At 38.9% G+C, this 16368-nt stretch overlaps 1 protein-coding gene across 1 annotated transcript in view; it reads left to right on the forward strand.

Moving 5' to 3' along the window:
- The window catches only part of LOC127663332 (disintegrin and metalloproteinase domain-containing protein 19-like), a 39639-nt gene that overhangs the window by 21388 nt on the left and 1883 nt on the right, over positions 1-16368 (forward strand). The window contains 20 exon segments of the mRNA XM_052154866.1: positions 3264-3342; positions 3709-3785; positions 5588-5792; positions 6361-6426; positions 6880-6951; positions 7059-7225; positions 7989-8073; positions 8179-8318; positions 9084-9154; positions 9157-9260; positions 9362-9451; positions 9915-10110; positions 11454-11562; positions 11991-12204; positions 12744-12821; positions 13268-13376; positions 13485-13626; positions 14687-14774; positions 15180-15407; positions 15634-15728. Coding sequence (XP_052010826.1) covers positions 3264-3342; positions 3709-3785; positions 5588-5792; positions 6361-6426; positions 6880-6951; positions 7059-7225; positions 7989-8073; positions 8179-8318; positions 9084-9154; positions 9157-9260; positions 9362-9451; positions 9915-10110; positions 11454-11562; positions 11991-12204; positions 12744-12821; positions 13268-13376; positions 13485-13626; positions 14687-14774; positions 15180-15407; positions 15634-15728 — 2415 coding nt within the window.

Here is a 16368-nt window from a genome sequence, read left to right on the forward strand (position 1 = left end):
GCCCTGCATGTACAGTATCTGATAAATGAACCAGTACAGTTGTCTCTGATGGAGATTCTTGTGCTAGTGTCCATGACACTTCTAGCAGATATTTATGGTCCTGCAAGGCGAGTGCAGGCTTGTGCAGCCTGGTGGGGGTTCTTGTGTCAGTGTGATGGGAGTCACAGCTCAGTAGGTCTGGACTTTGTCCAGAGCAAGCATTGTTGGGCCCGCTAATATAAACATAGATGGACAGTGTGAGCATTGCAAGCTGTTCTCAGTCAAAATGCTTTGCACTCGTCTCACTTACTTCCGAGAGCCAGCACCCACCCTTCCATCGTGGGGTTCTCATATGGATCTGGCTGAGGAGCGAGAGACGGGTCCGTCCCTTTCGCTGGCTCTCTCTCCAGATCCAGCTGGTCCTTCTCATGATCTTGAAGCACACCCTGGCGCCTCTTCGTTTCATGAGGGGGACGTTGAATCTCTTCAGTCTGCAGACTTCGAGCTACCCACCTCTGAGCATTTCTCGCACTATAGTAATATGGCTGAGGAATTGCTCGAGGTGGTTACTCATGTGGTGGCCAGACTACAGTTAGACTGGCCACATGAACAAGAGACCCCCAAACGCTCTAAGCTAGAGGACAGATTTCTGTCTGTTGGCCAGGGGAAGGGAACGTCCCTTCCTTTCTTTGAAGACCTCCATGACGAGCTTTGTCTTCATGGTGGAAACCTTATACTTCCCGTGTCTTTGTGCCCTCGACATCGACATATTCGACCATCTGTGGCATAGGGGTATTCCATGATGCCGCAGGTAGAAGAGACACTCTCGGGTTATCTCTCGCCTGGCTCGGCATCATCAATAAAGAGACCTACTCTCCCCACAAAGCCGTGCAGGACCACCTCTATGCTCATGGGGAAAGCTTATTAGGCAGTAGGTCAGGCAGGTGCTGCCCTACACACTATGGCAGTGTTACAGGCATACCAGGCTGACCTTTTGAAGGACCTGAGTGTGGGCAGTATGGTCGACAAAGAGGCTTTTTCAGAGTTCTTCGAGCCACAGATCTGTCTCTCCAGGCGACCATACAGACGGCTCGCGCCATTGGTTGGTCGATGGCTGCTTTGGTCAGCATGGAGAGACACTTATGGTTGAACCTTTCGGGCATCAGAGATAAGGACAAAGTACCTGACGATGCAACTGTGGCGCATCTATTTATAGCCCCTGGTACCGGTGCATCCTGATGATATCATCAGCAGAGGCTATAAATTCTAGTCAATTTCATTGAAGTGTTGCACACATATTCACAGCTGGTCACTCCTAAAAGACGTTCCCAATGTGCTAAATCAGTGCAGCATCTCGTTCCGCTTTTTCAGGGAACAGGGGTTACAGTTAAGTAACCCGAGACGATTTCCATTTATGGATTTGAAGTGGTTGGGGGATCATTCTGTTGCATTTTTGTTACTCTTAAAAATATACAGTGTCATGTCTTTAAAATAAATAAATTAAGAGACCACTGCAAAATGATCAGTTTCTCTGGATTTACTATTTATAGGTATGTGTTTGAGTAAAATGTATATTCTGTAAAAAATATTGTAATTTAGAGCATTTATTTTCAGAAAATGACAACTGGTCAAAATAACAAAAAAAGATGCAGTGTTTTCAGATCTCGAATAATGCAAAGAAAGCAAGTTCATATTCATTTTTAAACAACACAATTCTAATGTTTTAACTTAGGAAGATTTGAGAAATAAATATTTGGTGGAATAACCCTGATTTTCAATCACAGCTCTCATGTGTCTTGGCATGCTCTCTAACAGTCTTTAATAAGTACTCTAAATGACAATATTTTTATTTGAAATTTGGGAGACATGTTGTCAGTACTTTATAGAATATACATTATACTCAAACACAAAACTAATTCCAGAGAAACTGATCATTTTGCAGTGGTCTCTCTATTTTTACAGAGCTGTATAAAGAACACAGTCATTTACAAACCAAAAAAACAAAGAAATAGTTCACCCAAAAATTTATAATTTACAATTCTAACCATTAGACGTGATTATAATGATGATGTTTGGACATGAGACATTTGGGAAATAAGGACCTGATGTGTATAATGGTACCATATTTGATTTGAGATCTGCAGCTAAGGGAGAGATTTTTAGTAAATGACAACATTAATTTTGGCCTTTTCCTTAAACAACAATTAATCAATATGACTTCAGAATACTTGAAATATGGAGCACAAACTGGAATGTCGACATTTACTTTTATAGTGCTTTTTAGTCATTTTGGAACTTAACAGCGTGATTCACCGTTCACTTTAATTATATGTATAAGAGCACCCAGAATATGATTCCCCTCTGTGTTTCACAGAAGAAAGAACATTTTTATTTTTGTTGTTTATGGTTTCTTTAAAAATAGGCAAAACAAACATTAAAAAATGTAAAAGTCATCAAATAGTTTATAGTGGAAAAAAATTAAACAAGAAACTCTTTCTAGTCCCATGGGAACCAGGAAGTAATTGTGTTTACGTGATCACTGATGAACATGATACAGAGGTTAAAATTACATTTTTACCTCACTTGTGGTTAGATATAGGGTTGGGGTTTGTGTAAAATTTTAAACTTAAAAACACAACTCACTTTTGGTGTCACTCTGTGGACATTTCACATCAACACTTCCTGCTTCGGCCACTGGGGGCAGTGGTTCGTATTTCAGTGAGCACAGACCAATTTAAGCAGCAAAACATTCTTCCTGCTGTCTCTGAATTCAACGTGAGATCAGTCTGATACAAATCTCATCTTTGAGAAAGAACAACAAGTCAATGATCTTTATTGATAACAAAGCAATATTTGTGATATATTTCATATTATATGGAAAAGAAAAGATGTGTTGTGAAAAACTTTGCTAGTCTTTGCTTGAGGAAATTGCATATTTAGTAGTTGTTAATTAGGTACCTAATATTTTGTAATTCTTGTACTGAAAGCACACTTGCTAAACATCGTTCTGATTCTCAAAGCGTTTAAACACTTAGACATTTTCTGCTTAGATATCTTCTGAAATATAAGATAACCAGAGAGGCCTGTTGATTTCTGGTCTCGAAACAACCTACTCCTAATATGGATTAAAACTTGATTCATGTGTGGCTCCAGTGAAAGAATGAAAACATGTTGGGTGTGTTTATGTAGTTCCTTTATGAATGTGATGGAAGTTGTCCAGCTGTGCTATTATTCTTATAAGATGTGGCTGAATTTTAAGTGTTTTCTTTGTGTTCTTTTCCAAGTGAGCTGTTCTCCCCTGAATATCAAGAGATATGGTACGATCCAAATGGCATTCGCCAGTTTTCCAGACCTTCTAATAGGGTGAGTGGGGGAGCCATTCCAGAATTGTTCACTAAAGTTTGTATTCCAGAGTCTTTCATGATAACAAGTGCAAAGTTGATGTTGTAATAGTATTCTTTTGATAAGTTGTCACAGTAAACTAAAGGCTCACTGCAACACAACAACAGAGTCATTATTTTTTTTGTTGCTTTTATCAGTGTATAAACTGATTTAGTATGTGTGATTATAATGTACTGAGAATAACTTGTGATTTGTTATAGAAGTTCAACAAAGATATGCATTTTGCATTATTGCTACCTGGATATTTGTTTAATGTTGCTAATCAGAATGAGTTTAAAAAAATGTAATGTACGTAATACTGATATTCTGCTGTCTTGGTGGTTGCAGGATCACTGTTATTATCACGGAAAAATCAGAGGTATTCAAGGGTCCAGTGTGGTCCTCAGCACCTGTGCCGGACTCAGGTAACCACCTCCAGATCTGCATCTGTAGCCTGTGAAATCTTTGTTTTTATCTGGCAGTTATAACAAAACTGCAATGTTCAAGTATGATATGTAAAATGTATTTAAAATGTGCTACAAACCAAAAAATGGTAAACAACCTACAGTTACGCTGATGAACAATACCACATGGCTGTCAATGGATAAAGCTGCTTTTTGGTAAAGAAATGGTAAAGTTACCACATTTATGAGCAGGCGCTTACCGGGCCACGCTAACCAGCCAAACCTTGACCCCTTAGACAAAGTTATCTTTTGGTCCAGTTTCTTAAACTGTAACTCTTAGAAACTCCAGCTTTAGTGACATGATCATTATTTGCATCATGTGAAAATGTCCATGTTGCGAGTCAGTGGGCAGTTCTTGCCATAGCACCAAGGAAATGAGTTCACTGAGTTCATTGTAACAGCGTGGATGGGCCTCTGAGTGGGCTGAATGCAGATAGAGACCTGTTTAGAGATAAGTGTCCTGCAGACACCCAGTTTCCTGTCTAAGGACCTGTAAGGCAACAAACAGGAGAAGAAGAGGCACACAGTGACCGATATCACATATTTCTTGATGTCTGCCAAAAAGAGCAATGAATATATTGAAGCCAGCACAGCTTGACTGAGTGGGGATTTGATTAGAGAGGGGGGAATTTATGAAATCTAGCAAAATGTGAGGATTTTACAAAGTTTATGCACACACACACACACACACACACACACACACACACACACACACACACACACACACACACACACACACACACACATATCTTTCCAGATGATTTTCACAGCTGCAGTGTACAATTGCACTACAAGTAAAAGAATAAACATTCTCCTAAAGCTGAAGTGTGTAATTTCTGCGCCACTAGCAACACCAAAATTGCTAAATAATGATTGTTTTTTTAGATTTCCATAACACTCTCACCTATTTTTGCCGGAGCACCACCTGAGACTTCTCCTCCCATCTACCAGTGGTGCTTGATTCAACTTCCCGCATCTACTACCTGCGCAGATATCAACAGCGCAACTGGGTTGTAGGTTGCCAGGTTGAAGTCACAAATGGGTTGAAATTTGTATGATGTGTCGATTGTGTGAGTAGGATGCGTTTCATACAATATCTGGCAACTGGACATCCTTGGAATAATATATTTATGTGATTATTCATATAACGAGGTTTGGGCCATACAAATTATGGGATTGTCTCAGGAGAAATAACAAAACAGGAGGGGGGCGGAAGATGTGTGTGAAATACGGGAGACTCCCGGGAAAAACGGGAGTGTTGACAGGTATGTGACACAGTCACAGTGAGTAAAAAAATAGGAAATGCCATAAAAATTTGTGCTGTTCCTGGCTGTGTGTAGCACCTTCCACTCTGCATACACTTAAAATTTCCCAACATTAGAAACGAGTGGCTAAAGTATATTTGTAACAAGATCCTGACTCTCGACAGCAAACCCACAGCTTGTTTGCGAGCACTGGAGCCATCACAGATCACTGTTGCTCATGGCGAATGGAAAGGGAGTGTTTCTTCTCCAGCGACTTTGAGAACATGGCAGTGCGATACTGAAGATATTGTTGACTTTTGTATGACAAATTGTTTGTTATGTTCCTTATTTGTAAGTCTCTTTGAATAAAAGCATCTGCTAAATGACTAAGTACTATTTGTTTTACTAACATTACAAATCCTCCTCAGGGAAAAATAAGGGCAAAGATTTGAAAAAATAACCTCTTGATCACTAAATTTCAATCTTGAAACATGTCATATATTCTTTTCAATTTTCCAGGGGCATGATAACTGTCAACAACAGCTTGAGCTACATGATCGAACCGATAGCTAACCAAATACACTCTCAGGGACATGTTGTGTACAACGCTCAGAGCCTAAAACTGCCAGTGGGCACCTGCGGACATCTCCATGGAGATGGGAATAACACAGAAAGCCTTCAAGAGTTACTTGATGTGATGGCACAGCCTCAACGGACCATTAGGGTGAGATCAAGCATGTCAAATATTTGATTGATATTTGACCCCTGACCTGAATCCAAAAGAGACATCCTGTTGGATCAGAGTATCTTTATTGTGAAGGGGCTAACTGTCGAACATTTAGTTGCTGGGCAGTTCAAAAAAAGTCCCTATATACATTGACCCCATAAAGTATTTGGTTGCTTAAGATACACTTAAAAATGTATGCATGTCATTGCATTAGATACATAAATAAATACTTTACTACATTTTCACTTTTATGGCAATTTGCATTTACATTAATCAAGCTGTATCAATCAAGGTGGTTTTTAGTGGATGTATGAAGTCAGCTCAGTTCACAAAGGTGCCAATCATTGTGGTCACACTGTTTAATAAAACTTGTTTTTTACATGAATAAGAAAAGCTGAGCAAAGTGATACAAAACCAAGGACACGTTCTTTGTGATAGCTTAAATGAATAGACTGTCTGTCCCTAACCGAAGACACAGGATGTCCACCAGTCTCAATTAGTCATTAATCATAAAGTCAGATTTAGAGGCAGTGATTCAGCACTGCTTTATTACTACTCTCTGCAGGAAAGAAGGGACATCAGCAGTAGCATGAAATACGTGGAGCTGATGCTGGTGGCCGATCATGCAGAGGTAAAATATCTTCAAAGGTGCACCCAGTCATTTTTTGTACGTGTTTTGTTGACATCTAGTGGTGTAGATACAGCAAATGCTAAAGTTTGGTTACAGATGCCATTGTAGAAATGCATCCAATTACAGGGGATTATCGAGAAAAAGCAAGTAATATTCGTCTGGTCAGGCAATATCAACATGGCGGTGCTCATTATTTAGTAGATTACAGCAACTTTTGGGGTGCTTTTTTGGATAAAAGCATCTGCCAATGAAAATGTAGTTTGAATTAATCTTAGATGCAGTAAATGACAGCTCTAGAGCTGTCTTCAGCATACTGTCTGTTTGATGATTCTCTCCATGGTACCTCTGCAGATAATTGACTCAGAAGAACTCATCTCTACTAGAGTCTTCTTATTTGAGACAAAAATCTAAGGTAAAAGACCAACAATGACTGACTTCCTGTCTTTTTTGCAGTTTGTGAAACATGGTCGGGACCTTGAAAGGACCAAAATGAAGCTGCTTGAAGCAGCCAACTTTGTGGATAAGGTGAGATAGCTGTAACTTTAGACACATTACCGTTGTAATTTATCCATATCTATGTAGATATGTAAGTGAACTCTAATATTCTTTATTGTATGATCTGATGTACCCAGTATTACAAAACACTGAACATCCGTGTTGCCCTGATCTGGTTGGAGATCTGGAATAATGACGATAAGATCAGTGTGACCGTCAACCCCTACAGCACCCTGGGTGCGTTTCTGGCCTGGAGGAGGAAACAGCTGCCACAGCTGCCTAATGACAATGCTCAGCTTGTAACGTCAGTCTCACTGCAGCTCCTCCTTCCTCATTAACATCTAATTAAAAATGAATATTCATTGAGAAAGCTATAAAAGTCATGCATCAACTGTTTTTAAATAAATGAATAATTAAATTAATTAAATTCTTACTAAGTGATTTTGTAGACATAATGATATGTATTCTATACAATTATTGTATTCTATTCTATCTATGCAATGAAGGAAAAAGCTCACACTGCCCATAGAAAAAAGTCCTAAAATGTATAATCAGCCCAAAAGGTGCCCTGAGTGATTTTTTCTATAGACTTTGTGTGCAAGTAATTTCCATCCTTGCTGAATAATAAGCAACTACACTCTTGATTTTAAAAGGAATCTAAAATTTTAATGAAATACTTTTTAAATTACTTGAAATTAAAAAAAAGTGATACTGCTTTTCAGGAGCAATGTTAAAGGATTGTTTCACCTTAAAACAAACAAATTCTTTCATCATTTACCCTCAAGTCATTCCAAGACTTTTTTCAACACAAGGGTGAAGGATGAGAGAATGGTGATTGTGAATATCAAACTCCAAAAGTACATAAAAGCCTCATAAACATTGTACGCAGGTCACTTGTATGCTATATTTAAAGTTGTAAAGTTGTGTTTCAGTCTTCCGCGCCTCCCATTCAATACCTCCTGTGCCCTACACTTTGTGAACCATTCCTTAGAGAATAAAATGTGTCTAGTCAGTATGGTTTGATATTTTTTATTGGTAGTTAAGTCTAATCTGTGTTGTGTTTGCAGGGGCGTGTCGTTTCAGGGCACCATCATCGGTCTGGCACCCCTTAAAGCCATGTGTTCTGAATACCAGTCAGGTGGAGTTAATTCGGTAAAACTACCTACCGCATTATTCCATTGTTTTTGTTGGCCTGTGTTTCTGTTTATTAGACTAATTTTCTCTGTGTTGCCTTATTTTCTCCCTCTTGCTCCACAGGACCACTCTGAGAGTGCTGTTGGTGTTGCTGCTACTATTGCTCATGAGATGGGGCATAACTTTGGTATGAGTCATGACAGTCGAGACTGCTGTCTCGCTCAACCTGAGGATGGCGGCTGCATCATGGCTGCTGCCACAGGGTAAGATCCATAGAGAGGATGCTTGGATTTTACCTAAAAGGAGTAGTTAGAACTTGGAAGTAATACTTTGTAGTACAAGGATTGAAAGCCCTTGTCCTAAAAGTCAACCTGAAATCAAAATTGACATGATTTACTTTGTAAATACACATTCCTGGTCTTACTGTGCACAATTCGTAAGTGTACCTTATTCCAATAAATAAATAAAATGTTTGACTTCATAATCTTTCATTGAAATATATAGCATATATTGGCAGACAAGATCTGCTACACTGCTGCTGCTGCTGCTACAGAGCAAGCACGGAAACTTGCAACTGCTAGAACATGCCCACACAGACATACTGAGCTACGGATGTGGACATGCTGCAGCAGATTTAGACAAGTGATTCTTGGGTGGAGGCAGTTTTCAGAGAAAACTCTCACAGTGCGCTGCTGTGAAACCAGCTTACTTGCAAACTGAGCAAATTTAAATGTTAGGCAAAGAGAGATGTCAAAAGACCTATCAGCTTACACCATGCGTGCCAGTTGGCTTGACATATCACATGCGAGCTGATTGGCCTACAAATAACAAATTCAAAGAACCTACATTATAAGCTTGTGCCATGCAGAGTTTAATGCTGAACTTAGACATTAGTGCTTTATATTGTTGTTGAAGGCACCGAATGGGCAGTGCTGGCAGTGAGGACATTTATGTCGAGAAAGAATGAGTCTATGTACAGTTAAACTGTAAAAATACACATTCATATGCTTTATTCCTCTTTTCCACAGGGATCCATTCCCTCGTGTCTTTAACCCCTGCAATCAGAAGGAGCTGAATCGCTACCTGAGCTCAGGTGGGGGAAGTGTCTGTTCAGCCCTCCCAACACAAGGGTCATGTACGGAGGCCAGCGCTGCGGAAACGGATACCTGGAGGAAGGAGAAGAGTGTGACTGTGGAGAAGCGGAGGTCTGGAGAGACTACTTCCTCTCTCTCTCGCTTTCTCCCATGCTTTTATTCAGATTGATCTTTCATGCTTACATTATCCCTGATTCTGTTTCCATACAAAGGAGTGTTCAAGTCCCTGCTGTAATGCCAACAACTGCACTCTGAAGATCGGAGCAGAGTGTTCACATGGAGTCTGCTGCCATGAGTGCAAGGTGATTCCCTGCCAAACTTCTCCACCAAATCGCTGCACCTTTTCAAGTAATGCATTAAGATGCATGAAGTAATTATAGTGAGACACCTACAATGGAATTAATGGGGGCCAATCCGTAAACGTTAAAATACACACTGTTCAAAGCTATAACAACAAGTCGTAAACAATATCCAGTACAGTATATGTTAACATGATTTTAGTGTGATAAAATCGCTTACTAACCTTTTCTATGTAACTTCGTTGCCATGACGACATAATAATGTAAACCCTAAAACGACCATTTCAGTCATTTAAACAGAGGAATTTATGTAAGTGATTTTATAAAATGATAAGCTTCACTTTATAAGCTGCCTTTAAACCCTCCAAAAATTGGCCACATTCACTTCCATTGTAAGTGCCTCACTCTTAACTTGATTTTTTGCTTTTAAATTTAATATTCTCTCAATCTGCTTATCCCTGACAAGCTAAAGAGTCCGGGAGTGATGTGTCGTCCACCATCTGGCTCCTGCGACCTGCCTGAATACTGTGATGGTAAATCAGAATCGTGTCCTGCAAACCTTTACCTGGTGGATGGCTGCAGCTGTGCAGGAGGAAAAGCCTACTGTTACACGGGAATGTGCCTGACACTGGAGCAACAGTGCCTCTCTCTCTGGGGCAAAGGTATGGTCTCAAAAGCCTCAAAGCCTCACTTTTTCCCAAAAAAATTCTTACATTTTTTTTTTGTCACTTGTTATAACAAATTTCAATATTAAGTCACATGAGTCCCTATAACATCACATTTAGCTATTTTTTTCCCCCATGTTGTAAAGTATGTCTACTTTGTGTTAGTAAATCCACAAATATAAAAGATTTAATTTAAAGTGACTGTAACGTTGACTGGCAGCAAGGTAGATGTAGAGACGATGACAATGAAGTGCGATGATCCCAAGTGCAGTTTATTTACAAAAGTGATATTCAATAACCCTAATTTTAAATGTGAACATAACTAGGTAAGGATATGTCATTTTCATTTTTGCTAGGAGGGGGCTTTCCCTTTCCCGATGAAAATGATTCATAATATTCTCTATAATATAATGAGCGTACGTCCAAATCCTGATGAGAATCACATTTTGCTTATTTTTGCTTAAAATATTTATATTCTTGTAATTTGTTGTAAACAGTCCATTTACACTACCAACTTCTTATGAATGTGGTGTGTTTGTTTATATTGCTGGTGCTTGAGGGAATGATCTATATAACAAGACACAGACGTGCAATAACTGGAGAAGAACCTCAGAATTTAATTGCACTTAACCCAGCTTATTAGCCCATTGCGTGCAAACTATTGCCCAACCCACTTACACCTAGACTTAAAACATGCTTGCGCGAAAAAAGCATTTGACTTTGCATTTATGGCTTAACACTAGAAATACCGTAATTCTATAACTACTAGAATGGCCATAGTGGTCATTCTGACCATTCATACTAGACTGTACCAAATGTAACTTTTGTCATGTCATATTTACATTTGAAGCTTCTATTGAGGTTTTAGAATGAAGCTTCTAATGTCTGTCATCATATTTTATGATGTCATCACCGTAAACAATTTAAAAATCCTCGAACAAAATCCTCAATTTTGAATAAAATAGAATAATATGGATTAAAGCGCTCTTAAAATAGGGCCCATTATCTTAATTACTTATATTACCATTTAATTGTCTTAAATTATGTAATCATGAGGAATATAGAGGAGACCTCAAAATTGATTATGGTTTCATTTTTTTGCATGCTATCACATTTTCTTAAGGAAATCCACCCAGCGGTATACTGTTTATTGTAGTACATCACACAGTGGAGATACTGTGCCTGGCTGTAATATTGGTATCTGAATGTGATGCCATCTGCTGCTCTCTGTGGCAACCAATGAAAGCTCTTGTGCCCATCAGAAATATAATAAAGCAGAGACATGTTTAAGACTGGATTGGTGCCACATACAGTATGTGTTTATTCTATTCTGTTATCAGATGCCCGCCCTGCTCCTGAACTTTGCTTTACTAAAGTAAATGAAGCAGGTGATTCCTTTGGAAACTGTGGCAAAGACCTGATGGGGAAATACAGAAGCTGCACAGACAGGTGTGATCCATTTACTAAAATCATTCATTAAGGTGTGAGATTACTAAACTGTTCACTAAAAACCTACATATTATTCACAAATCACATATGCTGTTTAACTTTACCAGACACTATTTGCACTGACTGCTATAGCGCTGCACCATGCATTTTTAAATGAAGTCCTTGCAATAATTTTTTGGGGAAAACATGCCTCCTCTCTATGCAAATGAGGCTCATTATAGGATGTCCCAGATTCACAATCCTCAGTGCTATTTGCATGATTCAATAATTGTTGTGCTATTTCTGTGCACAGAAAACAGGTGGTAAACAGAATTTTATTTGAAAGGGATGTTTGTGTACATTTTCTGGTACTCAACATTGTAGACATAATGTGGCCATAATTTTGTCATCATGCTGTGGAGTGACCCTTGATGCTGTTTTCTGTTTAGGAATGCTAAATGTGGCAAGATTCAGTGCCTTAGTGCTGCCAGCAAGCCTTTAGAATTCAATGCTGTCTCCATTGACACCAACATCAGGGATGGTCAACAGACGATCCTGTGCAGAGGGACACATGTGTACCCATCAGGGCACACTGAGGAGAGCCAGGGAGACACTCTAGACCCTGGCCTGGTTCTGACCGGGACCAAATGTGGCGAGAACGCGGTAAGTAATGAACACATACTGTACATAGTTTTGATTCCTTTTCAAGACCCTATGAAATAAAAATTGGGGTTTTGTGGCTTTTAGTCTATGTCTGTTAGTTTTGAGGCCATAACGTTAGTAGCTATACACATATAAAATATGCAGTCTTTCTCTTCCAGGAAAATGCCCATGACTTATCTAGTTGGTAAGGGCATATAGACATTATTGTCCAATAAAATGCTCTATAGAATAAGAATGTCCCCCTCTCCCCTAATACTTCCTGCCTTTGACTAGTAATTACTAGTAGCAAATTATAGTTCAAAGATGTGAACTAAAGGCTATTAGCAATAAAAGGAAAAATGACAAGCCATTTGATATGTCCTTTCCCGACTTCCTGCTTCAGTAGAAAATATACAACAGTACAGGATTGTTTTTTAACAGTTTTGAGGGTATTTTAAGTTGATTCTGGATTTTAAGCCTTGAGAAAATGTTCCAGTTGGTCCAGTTTTTATGCAATTCTCCTTTCACTCTCTTATTTCCTTCATTGTCTGTCTGAACAGATCTGTTTTGAAGGGGAATGTCACAATGCATCTTTCCTGCAAGCAGATGACTGCAATTCCAAATGTCATGGCCATGGGGTAGGTGGGAATCTATGTTGCATTTCTCTCCATAGAGCTGGCTCAGCTTTAAACATAATGGTGAAATTAATGGCGAATTAACCCAAAAGTGAAGGTTCTGTCATAATTTTCTCAACCTCATGTCTTTCTATACCTGTATGACTATTTATCTTCTGAGGACAACAAAAGGAGATTTAACAGAATATTCCGATCGCTCTTTCCACATAATAAAAGTAGATAGTAACTGGAATGTTCAAGCTCCTAAAAGGACAAAAAAAAAAAAAAAGGATCATAAAAGTAGTCCATATGATGCACATATGGACTGGTGCACTATATTGCAAGTCTTTAGAAGACATAGGATAGCTCTGTGAGGAACTCAACTAAATCACTGACATTTTTTGACATAAAAAGGAAAGATTTTAGCAATGGAAATAAAGTTTGTGTTTTTATCATCTGTTTCCCTGCAGCTTTGCAATAACAACCACAACTGCCATTGTAACTCAGGCTGGGCACCACCGTTTTGTGACAAGACAGGCCCAGGAGGCAGTGTGGACAGCGGGCCTGTGATTGTACACAGTTAGTCAGCTCACACACAAATACCACAATATATAATTAGCACATCATCTGTGATAAGTGCTGCTTTACATTTGCGCTCGTGGTGATGTTTGTTCTTATTGTTTGCAGGCAGCCTGTATCTTGTCCTGGTTCTCCTCATACTGTTTTTCCTATTGGGATTGGCTGTTCTGGCTGTCTGCTGTTGCATCTGCAAACATAAGCCCCGCCCTCTTAAAGGCTCTGTCCTTCCTGCTACCCAAATACGCATCAAGTAAAGTGCTTTCAGTGCAAATACATTCAGTGGTAACTAGTTTTGCTTCAGGACCCAGATTTTATATTTGATATTGAGTGGTAAACCATCACAGCAATTAAATTGTTTATTGCATAAGAGTAAAAAATTGTAAATCAAGCATTGAATTAATTTTACCATGAATATCATGAATATTACCATGAATTCGAGCCTATTTATTTGACCATCCGACGAACTATGCAAGATTATATACTGTAGTTACAATTTGTTTGATCTGTGGATTTTTTTCATTGGTCAGGTACCAAGACACTTGCTTTTCTGTGCCATCATCAGTCAGAAAGGGCATATTTTCATGTTTTATTATATGATGAACTACACAGACTTTCTGTTTTAAACTATATTAAGCATTTATGCCATTGTCATCAAAACCACTGCTGAAGCATACATTTGGGAGAACGTGGTCATGTGATACATGTTACTTTTCTCATCGCTGGCAGCGAAGGATTGGATTAAACCAATCACATTTTAGGGGTGGATGTCTATGTATATCTCAGGTACCAGTCTTTGGAATTAATATTCAAACAAGCACACTTTTTCATAAACAAATGTCCCCAGTAAGACAAAAAAATAAGGCAAAAAATAAGACAAAGAAAAATAATTTATGCAATATACAGACCTGAAATATAGGTGGCGTGCTAAAGCGGCTGAGCACTCACACCATAGACATCCAGTATATTTTGGACTGCATGCATGTTCCCCAATGTTTTGTTTTTATCTCGCCTCTGAATGGCTTAGAAGCTCAGGTGTCGTTGGGAAATGGTTATCCTCAGCTTTGAGATGACAAATAGAGCAGACATGAGACATTTGTCTTTCAGAGATTATATTTCACTTCATGATTCTTTTAAAGTATCTTTTACAATTTAAGGGTAAACTTATCTCATGCTTCACGGGCCTGTATAGTTTAAGAGGCTAGAGGAAGATGCCACCAGTTGAGATCCTCTGTATTAAGCCATCTCAGTGCCAATTTGTGTTCTTCTTGGGGGTCCTGATGTTAAAAATGCATCATATATTTTCTTGTCAGTGTTCCAGATTCCCATGAGTGTAAAAGTCACAGCACAAGTCACGCCAACTCAGTGTTCCAGCCAAAGAAGCCTCACGCTGATGAACAGGTGTGAAGTTGTTTTGTTGTCAGCATGTGCTCCCAGTATGTCCATCCACAAGCACCGTTTTATGCAACGTTGTCATTTTGAAAATTACCCACGTTTTCACTCTCAATAGTGCACATTTATTTTCTCTATAGCAAAGCATACTTAAGCAACATAAATATCAGCACGGCTGTGTTCGGCCTTTGAAGACTGCAGGTAATCACAGCCGTGCTGATATTTATACGCCCGAAAGCGAGTGTGATATTGCTTTTATACAAGTTCTATAAACAAGACGTTATTTTGTCTATTTTTTCTCTGCTAATGAAATTAGTTACAAAGTAAACCAAATCAAGATCGGCTTGACTTTATCTTTTAGATTATTAAAATAACAGATTGATTTTAAGTAGAATGATGTTGTTGTCACTACAGCAGGCCAGTCCTCGGATGAGTCCTACAGGTCCACCGCGATCCAGACATTCTATCGTCCGACCCACTGTAAAGCCGCCTCCAATCCCAGCCTACGCTGTGCAAAATCAGAGTTTACAGGATTCAGAGACTTCCAAGCCATCTCCATCCATCCCCTCTAAAACAAGACCACTTCCCCCAAACAGACCCCTTCCACCCTGTCCTATGACCAAACCCTCCCAGACTGCCGAAGTGAGTGTTTTCCTCTTGTGGTTAATGTTGTTGTCTTTTTCTGACTCCTGAGCAAATGCATAAAGAAACTGGCAGAACTGATCCTAGATCAGTAATACAGTGCAGTTTGCACCAGAACAGATGCTGTCATCATCCACCAGTATTTTTCATATAATTTGAGCACTCTGTTAGCATAATTAACAGTTTACTGATTATGACTACACATGAATTGCTGTGCCTCATCTAGATGGTGCCTAAGAATGTCTTGCCAGTGTCACCAGCCATGTTGCAGAAAAGGAAATCTAATCTAATGCCCTCTACTGGACACTTACAGAATGTCAGGTAATCAAACAGAGAAGGGAGAGGTTGTGTGTGTGGAACTGCATGCTACCACACTACTATTACTATTTCAGCAGTATATAGTATGTGTAGTGTGCAAAGTACGCAGATTATGCAGCCTACCTACCACATTTGCCAAAATATGCAATGCACAACAAAGCACACTGCAATGTACAGGAGCATACTTATGTTTGAAACTACTGTACAGTTTTTGTAAGTAGAGATCATTTCAACTCATCCCTCCTTTTCTTTTATAACAAGCAAACATTTTGGCTACAGTGAGGCACTTGCAATGGAAGCAATTGGGGCCAATTTTGGTGGGTTTAAAGGTGGAAATGTGAATTTTATCATTTTATAAAAGCATTAATTCTTTCATTTTAATTCTACTTTGAAAACGTGTGTATTATTTCAGTTGTAAAGCATTCTTACTGTCATTTTAGTGTTTTTGGGTTTACGTCATCATTTACTTTACGTAAGCAATTTTTTCACACTAAAATCATATTGTTTACATCTTTTGGCTATACTTTTGAAACAGTGAGTATTTTAACGTTTATGAATTGACCCCATTTACTTCCATCGTAAGTGTCTCACTGTAACCCAGACTTAATAGTAACAAAATACATTTTATCGTTAATCAACTTAT

This window comes from Xyrauchen texanus, chromosome 23 (genome assembly GCF_025860055.1).
Source record: "Xyrauchen texanus isolate HMW12.3.18 chromosome 23, RBS_HiC_50CHRs, whole genome shotgun sequence".
Lineage (NCBI taxonomy): Eukaryota > Metazoa > Chordata > Actinopteri > Cypriniformes > Catostomidae > Xyrauchen > Xyrauchen texanus.